General features: G+C 38.9%; 1 protein-coding gene across 6 annotated transcripts; it reads left to right on the top strand.

The window, feature by feature from the left end:
• Window positions 1–305: 305 nt before the first annotated feature.
• Window positions 306–13,478, top strand: FAM76B (family with sequence similarity 76 member B). Of its 6 annotated transcripts, none has more exons than XM_050333195.1 (10): window positions 306–508; window positions 609–673; window positions 1,203–1,257; window positions 2,779–2,934; window positions 3,877–4,073; window positions 6,064–6,111; window positions 6,311–6,391; window positions 7,069–7,201; window positions 10,147–10,248; window positions 10,905–13,478. In XM_050333195.1, exons 1-10 carry the CDS (start codon window positions 404–406, stop codon window positions 10,992–10,994), a joined length of 1,032 nt encoding a protein of 343 aa, XP_050189152.1. In that variant the 5' UTR covers window positions 306–403; the 3' UTR covers window positions 10,995–13,478. The 6 variants fall into 6 exon arrangements, with proteins under 6 accessions (XP_050189152.1, XP_050189151.1, XP_050189154.1 ...); XM_050333194.1 differs by having other exon boundaries at window positions 7,066–7,201; XM_050333197.1 differs by lacking the exon at window positions 6,064–6,111.
• Window positions 13,479–25,247: the final 11,769 nt, after the last annotated feature.

Raw genomic sequence — 25,247 nt, 5'->3', positions numbered from 1 at the left:
AATCAGAGCGCGGGGCCGCGTCCCCGCCCGGCGCGGCGCGGGGCGGCCGCGGCGCGATTGGCGGCGGCGAGCGCGGCGGGGGCGGCGATTGGGCGGTGGCGTTCGAAGGCAGGTTTGGCGCGGGGCGCCGATTGGCTGCGCGGGCGCAGCGCGAGCCCGGGCCCGGGGCGGGCGGAGGCAGGGAGGGAAGGGCGGGGGGCGCGCGCGGGTGACGCCGCCGCCGACACAAGGGGGGGACGCGGGCGGCGCGCGGGGCCCAGCGCGGCACCGGCACCGGCGGCGGGAGCGGGAGCGGGGCGGGGGCGGCGGCTCCTCCGCGGCGGCCCCTGCGGCCGCTCCGTCCCTCGCTCCGGCGGCACCTCCCCATTCCCCTCCCTCGGCCCGCCCGTGTCCGCCCCGCCGGATGGCGGCGGCGGGCGCGGCGGCCGCCCCGGCGCTTTATGCGTGCACCAAGTGCAACCAGCGGTACCCGTTCGAGGAGCTCTCCCAGGGCCAGCAGCTGTGCAAGGTACGGGGCGCGGCGGCCCGGCCGGGGCCGTTCGGGGCGGCGGGCGGGGGCGGTGCGGGGCCGGCCCGGCCGGGCAGTAACGCGGCGCTTTCCCCCGCAGGAGTGTCGCATCGCCCACCCCATCGTGAAGTGCACCTACTGCCGCTCCGAGTTCCAGCAGGAGAGGTACGGAGGGGTCGGGCGGTGTGCGAGCGCCTTCGCGGGAGCTGGGCCTGTTGGGAGCAGGGAAGACCGAGAGGGGATCTCGTCAGTGCACACCGATATCCGAGAGGCGGGTGCCAGCAGGGTGGTGCCAAGCACTTTTCAGAGGTGTCCGGCGACAGGACAGGGAGCAGTGGCCATAAACTAAACCACAAGAAGTTTCCTCTCAACACGAGGCAGAACTTCTTTACACTGAGGGTGGCACAGCACTGGCACAGGCTGCCCGGGGGCGTGATGGAGGCTCCCTCTCTGGGGACATTCGGAACCCACCAGGACACGTTTCTGTGTCACCTGCTCCAGGTGACCCAGCCTTGGCAGGGGTGTTGGACTGGGTGATCTCTGGAGGTCCCTTCCAACCCGAACTATTCTATGTTCGTATCCCTTCCAACCCAAACCATTATGTGGTTCTGTTTGCTGGTAATTGCGGGGGAAAGAATGTTAAGGTATGTGTGTTTGTTGCCAAATTCACCTTTGTGCTGTTTTATCTCTTTAGCAAAACCAACACAATATGCAAGAAATGTGCCCAGAACGTGAAGCAGTTTGGAACGGTAAGTAGGCTCTCGGTTCTAAGTGCTGAAGTTAATTCATTTGTGCTTTAAACTGAAAAAAAACCCCAAAAAAACAACCTTATGTTGCAACTAATCTTATTGTCTTTTGGGAAAAAAAATAAACCCAGAGATTGCCATTCAGAAATGTGATGGAAATGTCATTCTATCTCTTGATTTCCTATGTCGGTTACAGTTCCTTTTTTTCAATCTGAAATCCATTTGGGTTATATGTAGCTTAAAGATTAAGAATAATTTCAGTGTAGCTATTTGTAACAAAGCAAAGTTATTTCACCTCACACATGTGAAGTTATTCTCTGTGTGTTCTCATGAGCACACGCTTGATGGCAGGAAGACTGTTAGCCCTCTCTGTCCTTAATGGGTGGTAAATGTGAAAATCGAGCGATGCTGCATACTTTATATTACGTAAGTCTTAAAAAAAGACGTGTTAATCGTGTTAAGCTATTAAGTAGAAAAGATTTTGAGTATCATCTGCATTCACGTTATTTTGCGTTTGCTCATGTTGAATTTCAGCTCCAGTTCTGCTGGAAAAATGAATTTTTCTGTTATGTGAATACACACATTGTATCTGAGCCACCCTGCAGATATGAGTTTGTAGGAGGTATCAAGATAATCTTGTTGTGGAACAAAAGGGCATAACTTCTCCAGGCTTGACATAAACGATAATAGATGAAATTCAGCTTATTTGAGAAATGTAACAGCTGCCGGTATGTAGTCAGGCACTTTGTGAATGTATATGTAAACTGAACAAAGAAATGCTTTCAAAAGCTTAAAGTGTAGCAAAATGAATTGCAGGACAGATCCAACAATGATTTTATAAGTAGTTCATCAAAAAACATAATTGCATTGAGGATAATCAGCCATTTCTAACCTGTGAAAACTGACAGCAATTTCATTTTCCAGCACTGTAGTAATCTAGTTGAGCATATGATATTGAAGTTGATAACCTGACCTGGTGGTACCTGAAGTTGGTTTTTGGTTGTTGGTGGTGGTTTGTTGTTTGTTTTGTTTTTTAAGTTTCCTGCAGAATTGCGGGGATCAGGGTACTAATCTTGGAACTGTAGTGTTATTGAAGCCCTGAGTGTGCAAGGGAGAGGGATGCCTTCAGAAACTTCCAGTCTAAAAAAATGACTTGATTACTCTTATTTTAAAGTTTTTCTGTAAGTAATTTCTCTAGGATTGTAGTAAAACTGAGAGAAAATGTCATCATATTAAAAAAAATAAGAAAACAACGGGTGTAGAGGTGAGTAATCAGATAGTTATGTGTGTTTCTTTTATTGATTATGCATCTGAATTTTCATTGAAAAGTCCAGACTGGTTTTAACTACTAAAAAACGTCATTTTAGGGGAAAAGTTTAGTACTGAAGATAGAAATGGTAGGAAAAAAGTTCTTTAAGATAGGTTGTATGAAGCCTTAGTAGTTTCAAAGCATCGTTGTGTGATTTGAAATACTTTCAGAAAATGCAAATGTATTGATGTCATTTCAACTTATCTTTTTTTCAGCCTAAGCCTTGTCAGTATTGTAACATTATTGCAGCATTTATTGGCACAAAATGTCAGCGTTGCACCAACTCAGAGAAGAAGTATGGCCCACCTCAGACATGTGAGCAGTGCAAACAGCAGTGTGCTTTTGATCGAAAAGAGGAGGGAAGAAGGAAGGTAGGCTTTGTTCCACATCTTTAGTGGCTTAGACTGACAATACACAGTATTTCTCCTTCATAAGAGAAGGACTAGCAGGAATGTTTTTAAGTTCTCTAATATTAGGTTTAAGTTGCTGAGCTGTACTTTACAATATTTAAATTAAATTTTGTAACTTGGCAATTGTTATGTTAGGTACTGAGCTAATTTACTTTAAATCACTCTTTGTAAAAATAGGCTTAAGTGTAAGCAGGCAGTTGTAGCTGGAGAACAGAAAGTAAGTGGCTGAACATTTACTGGTGCTTTGATATTTATTTTATTTTTATTTTCTCAGCCATTGGATCTTACCTACGTCCGTAACTTGAATCTGTTACTTTACCTCTTCTGATTTGCTTGCCTTGCTTTAAAGTACAGCATCAGAGAGGTAGACTGCTCTGAGTAGCCCTTTGTGTTCTGTTTTGTTAAATAGCTTTGGTGAGTGCCACTTTCTCATTCCAGAGGGTGCTGAGGAAAAGAGCTCAAAAGCCTCTTGACTGAACCCAGGAATAATACTGTTTTTACAGAAGAATTTACTTGGTACCTGTAAAACATTGGCTGGACATCTTGATTCTACCTGCAGTATAATGGGTTGAGAGAGGGTGCATGGTGTCTCAACTGAAAAAGATTTGTCCTTTTAAAAAGTTATTGTCATTTCTGCGACATAGAGCGAGTCCAGCATTTGCTAGGACTCTTTGTATCATAACTTTAAATTACAAAAAGAACTGGGGTAAGATTCAGTAGAATCTTTACTAAAAGATAACTTGCATACCTTGGCGGTACAGTAGTGATGTTTCATACCAAAGAGATGTCTGTGTTTTTCCCAAAGATAACAGATGAAACAGTTTTTTCTTGCAAATCTTGAGGACATCTCTCTAGTGCAAGTGTACTTGGAAATAAACCCCGCTATGAATTATTTCACAAAAGGTTGACGGGAAGTTGTTGTGCTGGCTCTGCACGCTGTCCTACAAGAGAGTGCTGCAGAAGACAAAAGAACAGAGGAAGAGCCTAGGATCTTCACATTCTAACTCCTCATCCTCATCTCTTACTGAGAAAGACCAGCATCATTCAAAACACCACCACCATCACCACCATCATCATCGCCACAGCAGCAGTCATCATAAGTAAGTATTTCAGAAATTAAAGTAGCTGTTGGTAGCTCTTCATCTGTGTTCTGTTTGTACTGAGATAAGGTCAAAGTTAGTATAAAAAGCTGTTTGAAACATCAGAAGCAGTAGCAGAATGTTGTTCTTCCATGGTCTGTCAAAATCCTTGTATTCTTACAGTTTGTATGAAGGGAGTTTAGCAAAAAGCAGTTGATGTTCAAATTGGTAGCAAGTCTAGAAAAAAGCTCACGTAATAGCTACAGAAACAAGTTACTTAGTGGTAGACTGGATTTGGCTTTCTAAGCGGTAACTGCTGTGTGATAACTGCTATTTTACACACATTTACCCTGGGATAAAAGGTGTATTTGCAGTGAGTACAGTACAGCTGCTTCATTCAGAATCCCCACCCTGACTTACTTCACCCTGACTGGTTTGTGCACAAATGCTCGCAGGTAAATGGAGAAGCAGAGGCAATAGTGTGGGATTATCTTCAGTCTAGGACCAGTTTGTATCTCTTTGCTAGTTTTTATAATCAAATCTTGCTGGAATAGGCAGTTTGTGGGTGGCTGTGATACTGACATAGGGACATAGGACTGTCAGTTCGTTTAGTGTCACTCTAATAACATTTGACGTAGTTTTGTCCCGTCTTCTGCATCTTTTCTCAATATGTCATCTGTGGCCACGGCGTCAACAGCATACCAACCTTAATATACATACCCAGTTTATTTAGTCATAAACCCCAGAATTCATTTGTGGTTTTATGCTACCGTAATAGTAGTCACAATTCTTATTTTCATTGGTAGGCTTATGGCAGCATAACTTTAGAGCTACTTATTTTTTGTGTTGGATAGTAAATGCTGTGGCTGAAATGGTAATGACCCTGATCTCAGACACACAAACTTTCCTTCTAAGCTCCATGTTTCCAGTGCTTATGGTTTTTCATCTTGACTGAAACTTGCCTATTGAAGTGTGACTGAAAGATAGAAGCAAAATACACTGGAATCATATTTGGAATGAGGAAAAGAGAAATGCATATGCTTTCACTTTAAAAAAGAGAAAAATAAGATTTGGGTTTTTAGGAATTTGAAGACAAAAATCGTTCTTGTCATGCAGAGAGTTATTGTACTGTTCCTGTTCTTTAAAATCTGCTGAAAATTAAGTTACAGCAAGTTAAATCTAGTTTAATGTATGTGGCAGAGGTATAGTAAGGATTAAATAAAAAAATAGTTAGCTCTTTACTACAGAATAGAGCTTCTGATATACTGAAGAGTTGTAACAGTAAGTGTATCTCTATACAGATCACAATGTTCCTGGTTTCCCACTTTTTTTTTTGTAGGCTGCCATGGGTCCATTGCTTCTGGTCCAGTCAATATGACCCTTTTTCTCTGTCCGTTTCATTTATTGTTAAGATCAGACAATAGAGACAGTGCGGTAGAAATACAGATTCTTTGAACTATTTCACGTAGTGCAATCTTCTACATTCCACTATTCCTGTATCAGTGCTCTTTATTAGTTGCTTTTGAGATGATAGAAAGCAAATTGTTACACCTGAGAAGTAGTTATTTTCAGGGATCCAAAACTTAACTTTGCTCTTATGCCACCAAATGAGCACTACTTCAGGCAATGTTCATACGGCAGTATGGAAATCCCAGGAGTGCTGCTTTTGACTGGCTTGCTGAGTGTGAGATTAGCAACACAGAGTTCACAAAAATCAGGAGGTATCAGCAAAAAAGTTTAGCCATCAGTCTTGAAGTCTACCCCTTGTGACTCGCAATAGTATAGGTATTTAGCCAAGAAATACCTTTACAACAGCCTGACATAGTAAAGCGTGATCAGGAATATGACAGATAGTATCAATGTCCAGCTGAAAATTCGTAAATGTTCTCTTCTTTATTAGCGGAAAAAAAAAAAAGGTGGGAGGATTTTTCTCAAGTACAGATACCATTCACATAAACTTAGAAATAATGGCATGTTTGGTCAGTTACCAAGTACATTTCACATATTTCAGAATCAGCAATCTGAGTCCAGAACAAGATCAGGGACTATGGAAACAGAGGTAAATATGATATTATTTATTAATTTTCTTTTAATTTGTCTTTCAGTTTTCATTTAAAGAATTTCCTTTTTCTTGCATTTCTGGCTAGTCTCTAGCATTCCAGCTAGGAGCATGAGTTAGTTATTTTACATGTACCAAATGGTGATATTAGAGAGTTACATAGTATGAGGCTTTAGGTTTACATTTTGTTTGATTTCAGCCATAAATCCTCTGCAGCTATTCAGAATGAAACTCCAAAGAAAAAGCCCAAACTGGAATCCAAGCCATCAAATGGAGATAGGTAAAGTTATATTTTTGTAAAGCCGAGCCATTTCAACCAAATAAAGCACTGATTTGTGGCCAGTTGCCTTTTTTTTTTTTCTTCTTTTGTCTGAAGAATGAGGGAGGTGAAACTATTGTCTAGCCAGATGGATTATTGGGTGGCATCTGAGTGCTGTCAGTCAATTAAATGACTTTATTAGCAGAAAACTAGCACTGTTTTCCTGCTTTTAAGCTGTTTGGAGCAAAATTAAACAAAGCTTATGTATAAGGCAACAGTTATCAACCAAATGGTATTCCCTGACATCAGTGTTTTATCAGTTAGATGGCAGGGTTGAACCTGCTGCTTTAAGCTGACCCAGTATCTAGAGAATTCTTTTGGACCTTAATATGCAAGACTGAATCTTCATTCTGTCTCTGGCCAAATAGTTGGAATAAAAGTGGCTGCTTCAGTCAGAAGGTGTTTGTCCCCCTCAAAGCTAATACTGAATTATATTTCTGCAGGTGTATGTAATGTGTGCCATTAGTAAGGTAATTTGCCAGTTGCATCCATTTCTGTCAGGTACATACTTTTTTTGCATTAGTCTTTAAGGATGTTTGTGGAATTTTATTAATTATTTAATTTGAAATAATAAAAAAATAAACTGGGTTTTTTTGCTATTGATGTTGTAAGTAACTATTGTTTTTCACTTTTAGTAGCTCTATAAATCAGTCTGCGGACAGTGGAGGGACTGACAACTTTGTCCTCATAAGTCAGCTGAAAGAAGAAGTAATGTCACTTAAACGTCTTCTGCAGCAAAGAGATCAGACTATTTTAGAGAAAGATAAAAAGGTAAAAGTTCGACCTGCTTAATAAGAACTTTATAATTTTGTTTTCTGTTTTGTAGACTAACAGTGCCAAAACTGTGACATAAAACAAAAATCAGATGCAATTGTTTTATGTAGCAGCTAATCAGATCTTACCATTTAAAGAACAAGTTTGGGACTTCTGTGTCATGAATATATTTTGTCTCTAAGTGAAAGAGGAACTCATCTTGCCTCACTTCAGCCACCCAGAAGTTTACCTGTTTCTCAGGCTGCATGCCATAGGTGATGGATTAAATGCCAGACAGTGGTTTGCCTGCTTTACATGTTCTAAACTGAGTCATGGCAAAAAGCAGTAACCATTCTGAGTTTAGCATAGTTTTTATTTAGTTTTAAACTAAAGCAACTATAGCAATGTTAAGTCTACATCCAAATTTACATTATAGTGTATGAAAGTTAAATGGTTTGGTTTTATAAGATTGGTAGCATGTGTAGTGTAGGATGTCCAGTCTTTGTGGTGGTTGGAGACTAAAAGAAAAACTTGGATTAAACAGATATCAGTCAACAAAGGTTAAGTGAAATAGTCAGGCCCAAATGGCTGCAGTGAAACTATTAGAAATGATTCACCCTTCAAACAAACCAATGACTAACAAGAGAAATAACTACAAATAGGCACTTTGCATTGCATTTCTTAGAGCTTAATTCTCTGCCATCTGAATAACTAGATGCTTTTAAGACACTGTAACAGTGGCTCTAGAATATCTGTTCAGGATTGAGTAGGTTATGGAATTGTATTAAAAATAAATTTACCATATTTTCAGGTAAAATTTTGATTTTTAGGGCATGGTGGCCTGTCAGAACATTGATGGTTAAGAAAGACTCCTGAAAGGAAAAATGCTTCCACTTTTAAACCATTGTTCAGTAGCTTCATTTCTACGCTTAGATGTGTTTTGTAAAGGATATTGAACCTATTTTCATTTATGTCACTTGCAGTATATGTAGGGTTGGAAGTTCTTGTTATTTCAAGTCTTTAAGTGTTTAATGTGAAAGAGCTGAGCAGTCTGTCATGGATTCTCTTTACATTTTTTCTTCAAAGGACAGACATTAGGCCCATCTCTTTCTTATGAAACCAGGAGAAGAAGATCATAAGTCTGTAGGGAATTCACTTCTCTTTTTGTTTTTAATCTGTTGGGCAAAGCTAACAAAAGGGGTAGGTAAGAAAATGTCACCTGCTTCTGCATAACCACTGCAGTGACTTGTGTTGTGCTGTTCCCATAAGGAGAGCATCTAATAATTTTAATATTCTCATTGCTAAAACTGTTTATTTGACTTCGGAGTTCTTTGAACTTAAAGACTCCTTCAGGCATGAGTTCCTCACTTTCAGAATGTCACTTACTTTCTGCAGCTGCTACAGGGAGGAGAAAATCTGAACACACTGGACAATATTTTTGTAGCTGAAAAATTTACAACAAATTAATGCAGTGCAGATTTTTTTTTTTTTTTGTGAAATAGTAAATTTGGAGACTTGTACTGGGGTAAAAGCCTGAGCCAGACCGGTGGAAGATTCCTGTTAAGGTTATGTCTCAAGATTTGTTCAGGGACAGCATTTGAACGATTTGGAATGCTCCAAAAAAAACCCTCTGAAATATATAACATGGCAACAAAACCAACTCGGTACACCAGCTTTACAGACAGTCCTCATTCATCATTTTTTGTTACAAGTCAGGATGTCAGCCATGTCATTATCAGCGCTTACTGTTTGCAGTATTAGCCTTGGTTGTCTTTCTGCACAAACTGTTAGTGAGACAACAAAGCATTACCATGGAACCCTGAAACTTGATTATTAGGAGAAGATTACAGTTTGCTGAATGTTCACAGGTAGTGTGTTTGTTCATCTGGTTGCATATTTTGCTGTGGTGCAACTATCACTAGGGTTTTTTGATATGTAGCGTGTGGTGTGTGGCTTTGTGTTGAATCGCCTGTAATTTACAATGGCCATAAGTGCACACCTTGAACAGCAGTCTGTGTACAAGGAGGTATAATATGGCATTGTATCAACATACCTGCACCTGACCATTTGATTGAAAGTTCTTTTAAATACTTTAAATACTTAAATACTTTGTTTCACTACATGTGGTTTGACACATACTGAGGTTGGTAATAGCAGTCTCAGTGCATTAGTTCAGGAGTGCAGGCTCTGGTTTGTTATGGCATGCATCTTTGCTAGCAAAGAGTCTTCATTTCCTGATAAATCCAAATTGACTGGAGAGGTTCAGAAGACCCCCGTGAGTCTGGGATGCTTTGAAGAACTAAACTTTTTAAAGAAGTGATTCCTAAAATGTCTAGGTCCATATACAGCAAACTGTTAGTAGTTCACGCAGCTGGCACATGCGTCCAGAAGAAGCATTCAGCGCTTGGGTAGAAGCATGTATCACACTTTAGAAACACCTGCCTCAATGTATGTTGCCTGGATCTCCGTCTCTCTCAGTAGAGACCCAGTGGCAGCAGTACCACACTGTACACAGAAGTTAAGTCATTGAAATTACATGTTTCCAATAACGCAGTTTAATTCCTTGTTACGGATCGAGAAGCAGTGAAACTCTGGAATGTAAATGTCTGTCTAGGACAAGTTGTAGCATAAAATGACACAAAAGAATCCTTTATGCTGTCTTTGTATGGAAGATTTTTCATATGTTACCATACCATATAGCTGAGAGATGTAACTAAAGATTTTGCTGAGGTTTAGCCTTCTTTATGCAAAACAGCATGCTTACATAAGTACAGGTTTCTTCATGTAAAATAGATATAGATACTTCTTAATGTGCTTCTGAAGTGTTGAGCTGTTAATACTGCAATAGTAAATAAATACAGTGTTTCCTGAGATTCCTGAGGCTTCCATAAATATTTCACAGATTGATTAGAAGCCGTGTACTGTAACACTTCAAGGAATCTTCATAGCATTCATGTTTTCAGTTGACAGAACTGAAGGCAGACTTCCAGTACCAAGAGTCTAACTTGAGGACAAAGATGAACAGTATGGAGAAAGCTCACAAGGAAACTGTGGAACAGTTGCAGGTGAGTAATTGCTTATCACTACTTGAGAAATACTTCACATGGAGTTATGTATTCAAGCTGTTCAGTCAGCTTGTTCACTTGGCATTGTTCACTACAATACAGTAGTTGTAAGTTCTTGAGTGGTCATTGCCATATTTAACTCTGGATGCACTGTACAACGGTTCTGCAGTCAGCAGACAATCTTCATATGAATTAAACTCACTCTAAGAACCTCTTTTTAACTTAAGAGGTAAAAGCTTTCTCAAAGGTTATGTTATTTCTTTTCTCTGACAATTTATCAGTTGTCATTGGGCTATGGATCTGATTTAAGGGCTCAGCATTAACACATTGACAGATGTCTGTTGTTGAAGCATACTCTATCAAGAAGAAAGCCTGAATTAGTTGTGTTATAAATCACAGACTGAACAGACACCTGATGCAATACTGGATATACTAAATTTTGCAGTACAGAAAATGTTACTTTTTCTGTTAAAGATGGAATATGCATATCAAAAAACATAAATAGATCTTTGGAAAGTGGTCATTACCTTTTTTGAATATTCTCAGCATGTACACTTTGAAAATTTGTTCATAAATGCAATGGAAAATCAGTACATGACGCTACTGTAGGAAATGTTTCAATAATTCATACTTTTTTTTTTTTGTCTGTATTACAGGCCAAAAACAGAGAACTGCTCAAACAGGTTGCAGCATTGTCAAAGGGTAAAAAGTTTGATAAAAGTGGGAGTATCCTCACATCTCCTTGAGGAACTGGTTTTTTGTGGGGTTTGCTACTCAATGTTCATTTGAGTAATTGTGTGAAGCCCTTAAAATCCTGTGTAGTGGAAAAATATTTTTGCACACCAGATTAGTTGGCATGTTTCCTACATGTTTTTATAATTAATATGCAGCTTTTTTTAGTTACTGTTCAGATGAAATACTTCAACTGGATTGAAGAATGTTTTTATTTTTTTGATATTGGAAACTTTCTGCCAGCAATAGTATTAAACAATTGCATAGAGAACATTGCAGTGCTCTCTCTAAAAGGACAACATGCAATAACAAACTAGGTGTACTTTTTACAAAGTAGCAACTGAGTCTTTTAAACTACACTGATGTCAGCCAAACATTTATGAATCTACAGTGACACTGAACACTGGTTTCTGGCAACTGTTCTTTTACTTTGTATCAAAATATGAATTTAGAATGGAAATCATGGTGCTCTCAAACTCAAAAGAGGCATATATGTATGTGTAAATACGACTGTAATGGTTATATTCTTAGTTATAACAAGTAATTAGTGTTTTACATTCTTGTGATAGGGATTGACCGAAAGATTATCTATTGTACAGTAACAGAGGCAGTGTGGTTTTTGTAAGATTTACTGTAGATTTTTCTTGCAAGTGCCTTTCTCCAACTGTTTATTTATAGGAATGTTGGTATTTTGTACATAAGGTTTTTATGTTTTAAAATCATGTTTAATAAATGTTTTATGTAAATATAAATGTGTGTACAGAGGAATCTGAAACAAAGATCAAAGTGGCTAGTGCAGTGCTCAAAGCAGCATTAAGAGCTAGCTAGCTAATTGATGGACAGTGAATTTGGCTTTAGATAACTGTCGTAGCTTGTGTCTGTGAGGTGTAGAATTTTGTTAGTGCTGCTCATGCCGAACATTTCCTGAACAAAAAAACAAAATGTTTTTGTTTTTTTTTTCCCCGCACTGGAATTTTGTGGTTTATTTATAAATTTTCCCCATTTGGCACAGCACCAATTTTAATCCACAGCAGGCATTGTACTCCCAATGTTACATCCTTAACTAGTGATATACACTCAAAGTTTTAAAAGCGTTTATTTCGCATTGTCTGAGTTAATGTACTTAGTTGTAAATTATGGTGATTCTTCTTAATAAATTGCAAGACTCACGTCTCCCAGTAAAGATACACAGAGAAAAGAGTAGCCAAAACCAATGGCCTTTAAATTAATTGAGTGGATGTAGTGTCGAAGGGTGGGTTGTTTTAATGTTTTGGGTAGATTTTGATTCTAAATTATATCAGTTTAAATTTAGCTCTGCTCCCAATGGACATTAGTCATATTCAGAAATTTCTATTAAACACTGATTTAGTATACCCCAAGGTCTCTGTTCAGGAAGGGAAGTTATGAATCAGCATAAAGGAAAGTAGATTTACGTGGGTGAAGGTTTAGGTCATCTCTGGGTACTGACTGGTAACAAGGTAGCTGCTGATATTACAGTAAACTTAATTGTGTGAAAGCAGCTACACATTTTTAATTAAAGAACTAAAATCTGTAGTTCTTTGGCTTTTCACCCAGGTACTGAACTATGAACACCTTTTCAATTGCTCAAGTGAGTTCCAGCAGTGACATACTACTGAAAAATATGAAAAACTCAAGCTACCATGTTTCATATGCTATATGTGTATTTTTATACCCTAAAATCAACTTTGTATGTTTATAAATGCTCTTCTTTAAACTTACTGAACTAGGGTAGAGAATGCTACTGTCCTTTGGGGTTGTTATTAATTTTTTTAATATACAAATTTGTGACTTTTATTAATTCAGAATTAGTATTTGGGTCATTTTTTTCCAGTTTGAGTGGTGACTCAGGTTCGATGAAATTTGTTTTAAAATACAAAAATGCTTAGCAAAATGAAATGTTTAAATTAAGTTTACCTAATGATATCAGTTCAAGGTGTAGTCACGACATTTTAAATAAACAAAATGAAGTTCTGTATTAGAAGTAATTGACTTTATAAATCTCAGTCAGAAAAATTTTTAGGGGCTTCACAGTGTTTAGTTCTAATTAAATACCTGTGGGTTTTCTTCCATAATCTGATTTTTAACACTGATTTTTTAAAGTTGTTAACTAGCCAACTGAATCCTGGTCCTGAGAATCATGTCCTGGAGCTGTAGATTATTGACATAATAAACAGACGTTCTTTAAACGTGGATCTGCAAGGAGATTGTTGTACTGTATTGTGCTTTTTAGCCTGTTTCCAGATGTTGATTAGCATTGACCAGTAATGGCCATTTTGGCTCAAGTTATTTATGTATTTTAAGCCTGTGAATATTGCGGCCCCCTTTTAGATAGTATGTCTAAATACTTGTTCTGCAGTGAAGCTATTCAGCTGTCCACATGTATAGACTATTGAAATACTGTACTGGCACACATCTGACCATTGACATTTTGTACCTTTTCTAAATCCAATGTTTCACAATAAAATCTTGTCAAAACATTGATCTCTCCTTTTAAAATTATTCATAAATCCATATTTTGTGTTAATCTTTCATGCTGTGTCACTCACTAAAAGTCTGTGGCCAAAAAAGGGGCAGAATTTAATACTTAGGTTTCTGTGAAGATTAGGCACCTTGGACTGTTTGCAGCTTGTAACAAATTAGGGCTTCAGATTACTTTGTCTCATGAAAATATTTTTGTTTTCTACAACAGAATTACAATACTTAGAAATATTTTCTTATAGAGAAAAAGAAAAAAACCTGAAGGTTTAGGTCAAATGTAGTGACATTTAATAAAGCCTTCAACAAGCTTTTTACATACTGATTAGCATCCACATTTGTGTTTAAAAGTACCTGAATTTCGGTCTTACTCTGTTAACTATCAAGTTGTTGTTCTTCCTTTACATTTGTTGTACAAGATGAGTGATTCTGAGATTTGAAGCAACATTTATAATTTCTTTGTGTGTTCTGTTTCTTGTGTCAGGAGGAGTTAGGTGCCCACAGCAACACCCTGCTGGCTGTCAGTCATGGTGGTTTCTAGTGCAGCACAAATTGTGCTGCAATTTGTAGGTCTCATTTTAAATTTTCCTCAGTGATCAATCTTCATCTTTCCTCAAGCCAGAAGAATACTTCTCATTCAGGAATTAAAGTTCAAAATAAAACAAACAAACAAAACCCAACAAAAAAAAAATCCCCTTACCCCAAACCAATAAGGGAGTAAGATTCTGTATCTGTTTGGTCTAGAAAGGGGGAATCTTTGTTTCAAAGCGTCTTGAAACAGTTATTTTATATTAGCTATAGTAATGAACAATATGCTAGTCTAATATTGGATTGTTCTTCGCCTCATTTTAATGCAAACTTGCAACAGCAACTTTGAAGCCACTTATTTCTAAAGCTGAGTGCATTTCAAAACCCTGTGTGGTACCTAGTTTAGGCATGGCTTCCATATGACACATGCAAATGTGTGTAACTGGCCATGTAAGTGATTGAATCCTGAAAAGAGGTTTGCATCACTTGAAACAAATTTCCTTAAAGAAAATTCAAATTTATGTAACTTGTGTGTAGGCATTCAGGCACTTCTTAATGGTATTCAGTAGCTTAAAAAGCTCAGAATCCAACACTAATCTTTTTTTTGAAAAGAGTGATGTTTATGATTGAAAACTATAATCCTTAACTTTCTGAAATGCAGTAAAAGCTGTTCATTCATTTTTATTCCTTCAGATGAGTTACTAAAACATTGGTGCTGCAATAGAAGATACATTTTCTCATATATTAAGTGCAATTGCTTTAGCTTTCTTCAGGGAAGAGCTACTGATAGGTGAAATTACTTCTGTTGAATCCCACAGAAGAAATAGGGGCTATTAGACAAGGGGATTTTAGAGGTGGAAGGAGGACATATTTGTGGTGCTCCTTGGGAAAGGAGGGTAATGGGGATGTCAAGGCTAATGGGAAACAGACCTCTGAGATACCATGTTACTTGTTATGTGATGTACTGAATCACAGGGTTGGGTTTTTTTAAAGGCACGTATTTTTCATGTGTGTGAAATGCAGCATTGCTTAAGGGAGTCTTTTGGTTTGCTTTGTTTTTTTTTTTAATTATACTAGAGTCCAAATTTGAGAAATGAACAGAATAAACCATTTAATTAAATGTGACTTCAACAGATATTAGAATGAATTTGCAGGCCAAGTTGATTTTTACCTCCAGGTGTAAGCCCCTTCCACTTTTTCAGTATCTTAGAGCAATTTATTTTGAGCTGAGTACCGAAAACCTTAAGGTGTTTTCTCTTACTTAATCAACAGGTGTGTTTTGCTTTATTTCAATTAAAGGAGTAGGGCTTTCACAATTAATCCTTCATCAGGTGCGTCAATGCATGTCTTAAGTTTTATTTTTAGATGTTACCTGGGAAACCTGTTACAACCTTCCAAAAAGCAGAAGAGCCGTGAACCTCTATTTGCTGGAATAACTTAAATCACTGCTGAAAGGCAAACAATTATAATCAAGCTGACTCCACTGAAGCACTGTAGTAGTGCTCATACAACCTGTTACAGTTCTGTAGTTGCAGAGCATGTTACAAAATGCAACCAGGAACAGTCATTTCAAACATTCCTTCAGGATCTACAAGAATTTGCCTGCTGGTCACTTACCTGACTCGAGGTACAGCGTTCATTAAAGTTATCATCGGCAAAAAACCTTTCTCATATAATCATGAAGTGGTCTAAGCTGGAAAAGATCTTTAAGATCATTGAGTCCAACTGTTTACCTGGCACTGCCAAGTCCACCACTAAACCATGTCCCTGCGTGCCACATCTACACGTTTTTGAACACTTTCAGGGACAGCAATTCCTCCACTTCCCTGGACAGCCTGTTCCAGTGCTTGACAACCCTTTCCATGAAGAATTGTTTCCTAATATCCAATATAAACCTCCCTTGGTGCAATTTGAGGCTGTTTCCTCGCATCCTATTGCTTGTTATTTGGCAGAAGAGGCTGACCTCCACCTGGCTACCACCTCCTTTCAGGTAGTTGCAGAGTGCAATACTGCTTCCCCGATCCTCATTTTCTCCAGGCTAAACATCTCCAGCTCCCTCAGCTGCTCCTCATAATGTTCCAAACCTTTCAACAGCTCCGTTGCCCTTCCACATTACAGCATCTCAGTGTCTTTCTTGGAGCGAGGGCTCCAAAACAGGATACAGGATTTGAGGAAGGGCCTCTCCAGTGCCAAGCACAGAAGGACAGTCACTGCCCTGGTCCTGTTGGCCACACTATTACTGATACAGGCCAGGATGCTATTTGCCTTTTTGACCACCTGGGCACACTGCTGGCTCATGTTCAGCTGCTGTCAACCAGCACCCCCAGGTTCTTTTCTGCTATGACCCAGATGCAGGACCTGGTACTTCACCTTGTTGAACCTCATACAATTGGCCTCAGCCCATCAATCCAGCCTTCCTGCTCTCCAGCAGATAAACACTCCCACCCAACTTGCTGTCATCTGCAAACTGACTGAGGTGCATTCAATCCCCTCTCCTAGATCATGGATAAAGATATTAAACAGAACTGGCCCCAATACTGAGCCCTGAGGAACAGCCCTCGTGAACAGCTGCCAACTGGATGTAACTCTGTTCACCACCACACTCTGGACTTGACTCTCTGACTCGCTGGATTCGTGCACCTGTCCACACCATGAGCAGCTAGATTTTCCAGGTTGAATGCTGTGGAAAAGTGTCAAAGGCTTTACTTAAGTCCAGGTAGACTACATCCACAGCTTTTCCCTCATCTACAAAGTGGGTCACCTTGTCATAGAAGGAAATCGGATTGGTCAAGTAGGATCTACCTTTCGTAAACTTGTGCTGGCTGGGCCTGATCCCCTGGTTGTCCAGCATGTGCCATCTGATAGGACACAGAATGATCTGCTCTATGACCTTCTCCATCACTGAGGTAAATTTCATTATCACTGTGTTCAAGACAGCCTCCAACTGTCTTCTAACATCTGCAAGAGTAGAGTGAGCACTCAGTACCTCCTCTTGCTGGAATGGCATGATGCTATTTTGCATAAAACCCAAATTGCTGTGCAAGATGAATTTGAAACTTAATTTCTGCGTTCTTTGGTTGAAGATAGTTCAGTCTTTCTCCTGTGATAAATATGATCCAGTTTTTAGGGTGTGATTAGTAGTCTACAGTGCTTTTTTCCTCTTATTTTGCCTTAAAAGTAGTGGTATGTAAAAGTTTTTTAAAAGCAAACACGCCTTTGGATCATATTTACCGAAACAGATGGATGGAATGCACCTCTTCCCTTCCTGAATGCTAAATATAGTAAGAGAAAAATAGAGCTAAATAGGATGGCTGCCTACATAAGGCTAGCCACTAGATGCTGCTTAAACCCCACAGAATATGTTTGTGTGTGCTTTCTGTGCACCAGCCAGCACCTACAGTGGATATAGCTGTTGCTGTTCAGATAGAACACTGATGCTAACATGAGAATATCCTAAATACTGAAATATAGTACTTTGTGATACATTTTAAAAAATTGGAAATTTATTTTGGAAAATTTAGCATAGGATCATAGAATCATAGGATGATCTGGGTTGGAAGGGACCTTAAAGTTCATCTACTTCCAACCCCCACACTGGTATTAAGCACATGTAATATAGTTAAATATAGAAAGAAAAATTGGAACTGTATTGTGTTTTCTCTGATTGCTTTAGCTTAAAATAGAAAAACCCCCATTTTACAAGTCAGGAGGCTGATCCATGGAACAATGCAGTTTAAATGCTGCCACACAAAACACAATGGTAGAATTCAAAGTAGACTCCAGGACTTCCCAGATAGTATGGAGGCTGACTATCTGTTCCCTTTGAAGGAGTTGCTGTGAATAAGTTAAAGTTTTATCCAGTCACCATAGATATGTAATAAATCTGTATCGTTAGTTGGCTGACTTTTCATCTGTACCTTAGAAACAATTATTAAATGTAACTGATTTCTTCATAGTATAAATAACAATACAAAGGTGAGAAGATTATACTTTTGACTTGGAACAATAAGGCTTAAGACTTAGTGTTCTGCTTTCTTTGAGTCTGATGTACTTCTAATTCAGATTTTTCCCTGTCTGATTCTGTTAGTAGTTGTATTTGAAATCTTACTGCTTTATAGTGAAAGAGAGTTCTCATCAACATTTAAAAAGTCCAGGCTTGGATTCAAAAAGATGTAATTGTAGTAGAAGGGAAAAGTGTTTTCATTTATATACTCTTATAGCCATGTTCTGTATTGTATTTATATATTCTGTAAGCAATCTTAAGGAGAAAGACACAGCCCAATCAGCTCCTTAGTACAAGAGAGTCATGGACATAGGGGATGGAGTCCAATGGAGTGCCACAAGGATCATGAAGGAACTGGAACATCTCTCGTTTGTGGAAAGTCTGAGAGAGCTGGGAATGTTCAGCTGGGAGAAGAGAATGCTTGGAGGGATCTCACCAATGCCTATAAATACCTGAAGAGAGGTTCATAGAGGGCAGATCCAGGCTCTTTTCAGTGGTGTTCAGTGCCAGAACCAGGGGCAATGGGCACAAACTGAAACACAGGAGGTTCCCTCTGATCACCAGGAAGCACTTTTTTCTGCTCTAAGGATGACTGTGCACTGGTACAGGTTGCCCAGGTTGGTGGTAGAGTCTCCATCTTTGGAGATAATCAAAAGCTCAAAAGACATGGTCTTGGGCAACTGGCTCCAGGTGGCCCTGCATGAGCAATGGGAATTGCACCAGGTGACCTCCAGGAGCCACTTCCAACCTCTCTTGTCCTATAACTCTAAAACCTAAACAAGTCTTAACAAGGCAATCATTTTTTTTCCTTCATCTATTAAAATGCAGTATTTTGTGATGAAAAATTAGGTAAGCAATGGTTTGATGTGTTCAGTTTTTCCCTTACTGTGTTCAGTTCATTTGGATGGAACTAAAAAAAAAGCCCAACATTGTTTATAATAGCAGTTCACCTGTTAGGCAATGTGCTGTTTCAGGGAAACACTTCAGATTGTGTGAACGATTGTTACATAAGCACCAAGATAGTTTGCTGACTTGTAAAATAAATAATTTTGCACTAAGAAGCATCTCTAAAAGCTGGTTTTGGTAGCAAATTTCAAGTAAGCAGAGCAGGGAGTAAGCAGGAGTAACTTCCCATCTCTTTCTTTCCTGTTAATCTGTTGCCAGCATGATATAAATCTTATAGTAGCATAATCAGAAAAAGTGTTTGAAAATAGCAAAGTTCCCAAGAGTACTTATCTTGCTGGCCAAATCTTTAAAGCCCTTTTGCATTATTTTGTTTTATGTTTAGTGACAGCATTCTAAATAAGTTTGGTCTGAAGCATGTAGGACATGAAGGACATTTGTAGTGTTGTGTTTTCCCTTTATCCATAGATATGTTTTCCCTTTTGTTAAATGGCTATGGTTGAAGTACAGTTTTAGATCACATTCAGTATCCCATTTTCAGTAAAGGCCCGAGTGCTGTACTTTTAAAAAAACCTTCTGTTTTCTTAAAAGAGGTTTTGGATGTGTATCAAAATTGTAAGTCAAGAGTCAGAAAAGCAGTATTTTGAAACTTGGAATTTATTATGTATTTATGTACAATATTTATATAATATGTATTTTTAGTTTATTAATTCAATTAAAAAAAGCAAACTCAGTGTAGTTCTTCACATCTTTCCTTGTGTCAGGAGAACAGAGTCCTGCAGTTGAATAAGGAATATAATTTCCCCTATATTTTGTTGCGGTCATGTGGACAGATGCATTTTTTTGCCTGAAAAGTATCCTTGCAGCAACTCACAGAACATTGTTCCTGAGGCATACAGGAATCAGATGGCATCTTAATCCTTTCATAATGCTGTCATAGTTAACGTTTTAGGTTGAGTAAACTAGATGATAGTGGGAAAAAAAAAAAGCTAAGTAATTGAGATACTTTTGAAAAGCAATAAATAGGAATTTTATAGTGATTCAGAGTGTACTCATAAACTTGGTTCTACTGTCAAGATTGCTATCAGGTTGATAAACATGCTTTATCAAAAAATGAGTATGTTTTACAAAACAGCAAAAACCCATGCTTTTCATTCTTGGACTATAATTAGGAACACAGATATTGATATATTATTTACAAAAATAGCATTGGAGCTTATAAAACTAGTAATTTATGTAGTCTAAAAATATCCCTGCTACTTGAGAGAACATGACAGAATTTTTTTGTTAGTTAATGGAAAACAACCTCTTGATAAGTTTTCAACCCCACTGGAAGCTTTCTGTAGCCTAACTCCTGTTTCTTAACTCTTACTAACTTTGTAATCTTAGTTGTATTTTCTGGAAAAAAATCAATCAATTTTGTCACAACTTCCATGATGGTTCTTTCTTTGTTAATACATTAATTGGCTTAGAATTTAAAGACTGTGACTCTGCCCTCAAGCATAAGTGTATTCTCCTAGCAGATTCTACTAGCATTTTTATTCAATTAAACTACTTTGCTGCTAAATTAGCGTCACTGACATTTCCTCTTTGTGGTAAGATTTGTTCTTACAGGTGTCAATTGGTTAGTTATCATGCATCTGAAAAATAATAATAAAAAAAGGGCCCATCAGCTTCTTAATATAAATACACTTCCACCTGTTGTTCTGGTGCTATTTTTTACCAACATTAAAAATGCCCAGTTTTGGGTGCTGGAGCTAGTGAAAAAGCTCTTCTGGCCCTCCCTGGAGTGACTGTGCTCTCCAGTTCATTCCACCCACTGCAATGGCTGAGGTCCACCCCACCTACAGTCATTCTCCAAGAGGCCAGCAGGGGTTGTGCACATCAAGCCACCACATTTTATTTCATAGTGGAGTATAGGTCTTCATGATTGACAGTACTGCAAAATCAAGAAAATTTGAAATATTGCTTCAATAAGAGCTCTGTTTTCTTAAGCATGGGAGAGGGAGTTAGAGTTGCTGGGTACTTTCCTGGTGAGGATTTTCTCTCTGAGTCCCTTTGAAAGGGTGTTAAAAGGCGTGCTGTCAACCTAGCAGCAACCTTTACTGATAGACAGTCTGAAGATGGAAACTTTGAGGAAGCAAATATATGAGGCTCACTGGAGAAGGAAGAGGCAATGCACATGGTAGACCCCTAAGGGCCAGAGCAGAACTTGTTCAAATTACACCTTTGTTACCTTGTGATCAAGGATCGAGGTCAAGTTGAGATGTTATCAATGACCAGTTCCACCAGAATAGACTAAACCTCTCTAGCACATTCTTAGGGCCATTCACACTGCCTACAAGGACAGTCAGTCTAGGATTCCTGTCAAGAGGTCAGTGAACAATTTAGAGTAAAAAAATGAATTCTCATTTTTGTCCTCTAGATGAGCTTATTTTGCATCATTGTATACGGGACTTAGCTTCCTAACAGAGGAAGTATGAATGCTCTTAGGCAAAAGAGGCCTCAATTTGACTTATTTCTTAGAGTTTTGCTGCACATGCATATTCTGGCCAAATTACCTCCTGTATTCAACCAGGAAATCCTTGCTACTTTTCTTTTTTCCAGTCTTTCAAAATGCAATTGCACTTGTTGATGCAATTTCAAGGCTTAAAGGCAGAATTCTATGCCCTGCTGACCCTGAATAAGGTTGCTGAACAGACATTAGAGGGGAAAAAAATAAAGAAGAAAATAATGACTACCTCTAATTTATATAAATTATATATATAATTTATATAAAACATAATTACGTATAATGTACTGTAATATACAATATGATTTATTATATATTATTATTATGTTAAATATAAATATATTTTTATATCTATATAAAATGCCTGGTTACCTGTCTTTTCTCCCCACTAGTGCAAAGCTGATGGGATCAGTATCATGGGTCCTAGTCATGCATTCTATCCTTTCATAGACTTGTTTTCTCTTAAAATCAACGTGTCTCTTTCCAATCAGCCCACCTCGGGTCAGCTGGTAGACATCAGTAGGATCGTTCTTTGGTTTGAAACCTAAATGGGTGGAGTAGGGAGTGGTTTGTGGTTTGGTTTTGAAGTTGTTGGTTTGGGTTTATTTGGTAAACATCTCTTTTCCAAATACAAACCTGTCATCCACTGCCAGGTCTCTGTTCCTTCCCGTAGGCGGGAAGTGACTGTGACCTGTTTATTTCCCTGACCTCTCCAAGAAACCTCACATTAACGACAGTTTGCACTCAACACCTCCAAAGCTATTCCTTGATAAGCCTCTCCAGGACACCTCCCCACTTAAGACGCAAACTGGTAAGTATTGTGAAGGCTGGTATCTCAGGGTACCAGTGACTGCTTAGGTAAAGTCACAAATACACATGTAAAGTATATCTAAGAGAATTAATACACCTCAAATTAATATTTCACGATCAGCAGCAACCCACAACAGTCTCAGAACAGTAGCATAGCAAAAAAGTAGATAAGACAACCCCAAATGGAGGAGAGAAGGCAGGCTCTGGCTCTTGGCTCTCTGGCTCATGTAGTTAAAAGATTTTGTTTCCTATATACCCTAAGCATGACTGTGTCACAGTTTACTCATCCTTTGTTTTTAATGGAGCTTTTACTGGATGTATCATATTGTTTTCCACTTGGTACATTCCTCTTATCTCTGTGTATTCTCCATGATTGCATTAACTTGTTTTCAATTTAAGAGACAGAAGTGAGCAACCTATTGTTGCTGATCTGTAGGTGCTGTGTGTAATGCTGTGGCCCTAAATAACACAGTTTCAGCATCACTGTATTAGCTAGTAGCCAAGCTTGGTACTTTAGAGCATTTCTGCTTTCTTCTCTGGGATACAAAACATCATATGTGTTTTGCAGTAGTAGCATATTTCCAGCCATCTGTAATTGCCTCCTACTTGCATATGCTTAGTCACTGCATACAAACATACACCTTCTGCTGAACTTTAGTAAAGCTCATTATGTTTTTAGCCGTATGGTATTCTGCAAAGGCTCTTTTTGACAAGATTAGAGCCCAGTAATCCCAATTTACCTCCAAGGAGGCCAGAGGAGATAATTAAAAAAACTACACAATCAGAACTGCTGTCCTAAGGTATCCTGAGAGGACATAATGAAATCACTGCAGTGTAGTCTTGCTCCTCTTTCCCACTTCTGGCAATAGAATAAATAGCGAAATCCACAATTGGTTATGTCAAAGAGTGCAAAGAGGCTTAGTAACTTGATTAAGGATTTATAGTACCTCTTCATGACAAAGAGGAAGTCTATTGCTGCCTGCTCTTCCTGCTTGATCTGCGTCCTGGCGCTGTGAGAAAGGTCCAGTTTATGCCAATATCTAAAATGAGTTGGCTGGCTTCCTCGGGAGAGCACCCTGCACAGTTCTAAAGGAGGAATATTATTGCATGCCACATCTTGCAGGTTGAATTAAATTCTATGGAAAAAAAAAAATTACTCCTTGTCAAATTACAACCACTTCACAAGACCTCATTTTATAGGCTGTTTTCATAGAGTCAGAGAATGACTTGGGCTGGAAGATGACCTTAAAGATCACCTAACTCCAGTTCCCTGCTGTGGGCAGGGTGGGACACCTTTCAGTATATCAGTTTGCTCAAAACCCCATCCATGTTTAATGCAACCAAAGGTTTTATCAGGCAGAAGTACACAGCCCTGATGCCCAGAGAAAAGCAGCTGTAATTCTGGATGATGAGCCTGGCTGACTGCACTGCTGTGTCAGAGCTGGTACCTGCACAAGGAAGCTGAGAGAGTGCTGGGCTGGGCATGTGGGCAGACAAACCCAACCTCCCCATCAGTGGTACAGATCTGGATCTGTTTATTCTTTTGATGAAGCCCCAAATTTTCCATCCTTGCTTCACTTCTCTATCCAGGCAAATAACTGGGCCCTATGAAAATTCATTAAGCAACATGAGATGGTCAGACGGAAAAGTAATAGGGAACACAGAAGCACTTAACTAGCTAAATGGAGAATTTTGTAGTTAAGATCCAGATTTTATGTTGATATTTATGTAAAATACTGTAATTATGTTGTGACTTGATTAAAATACAAGCCTTTCACAAAGAAGAGCAAAACATCTTGTCTCTAAACTGAGGCTGTAGAAATAATTCTTAAAATGGCAAATAGTAAATTCCTTTTATAAAGAAAGAGTATAATCAGTTAGCTAAAATAATGAGTTGTTTTGAGAAATTATCAATGGACAAAGCAATACCAAGGGAATAAGAGGCATTAATTAAGGGAGGAATGAATGTCATGCATGACAGCAGAGGGGGTTTCTGCTTATCCTTCTCTCAGTTTGTATTCATGAATTGCACCTCAGTTTGTCTGTGGGCATTAATTTTGTTTCTGCTTTCACATAATGAGACTAGAAAAGGACAAAGATAAGATAAAGAGAACAGACGATATTGGAAAAAAATACAGTAAATACAGATATTTTAGTAAAATGCAGGTTCTCATACATAATAGATACATGGACAGAGAAACATAGCAAGGAAAAGGACTAGATCTCAGTAAGTGTCTGACATTAGAGGTAGGAAATCTGATAAAGATAGGAAATTATAGAGGCTTTTAAAACATGGCTGAACTATCTGCTGAATGCTGGTTATTAGACACATACTAAGTTTCCTTGTATTCAATATAAAGTAATGCAAGGAAAATTTGAGCTTGATACTGCATCAGTTTTAGGAGAGATGGATTGCTCTTCTGGTTCTTCTGCCAACCTTCTCTGAACTTCGCATCTCTTTTAGTTTCCCTTCTACAGATTATTCCCATGTTCCCTTTTTCTGCTTAGAATAGCTTGCACCTTTTTGTATGTTCTTCTTTTCCTTCTGGTTTTCTCCTGTTTATTGTGCAGAATAAGAGGAGGATGCTTGTCTCCTCCTCACCCATGGTGCATGTGGGAGGAGGTGTTTCCAAGAAGCCTCTGAGAGCAAGATAGTAAGTGTATGGTCCTGTGGAGGTGGGATTATGGCTGGGGGAGGCATCAGATGGTTACAAAGGGGCTGGGGTAGAAAGAAGATAAGAAACAGAAAGAATCTTATGCTTTCCAGCACGTGTTAGTGACTACATAGGAGTAAGGGGTATTGAGGTCCCCCATTCTCCTTTTCTGCACACAGATTTCTCAGTGGTCCTCTACCCTACAGTCTCATTTCTTCCCTTCCCACTGCCTCCTACCCTGGCTTCTGTTGATCTCAATTGTTGAGAGATTGGGTTTGATTTTCTTAAAAAGCGTGGTTGGTCCCCGTTTGCCTTCTTGTCTAATTATAGCCCTGAATGATTAGAGTTTACTGCAGGGATG

The sequence above is a fragment of the Myiozetetes cayanensis genome, unplaced genomic scaffold (genome assembly GCF_022539395.1).
Source record: "Myiozetetes cayanensis isolate MyiCay16 unplaced genomic scaffold, myiCay2020 scf5-8, whole genome shotgun sequence".
NCBI lineage: Eukaryota > Metazoa > Chordata > Aves > Passeriformes > Tyrannidae > Myiozetetes > Myiozetetes cayanensis.
Note: the sequence above shows the minus strand (reverse complement) of the source record. Positions and strands in the feature narration are given on the sequence as shown.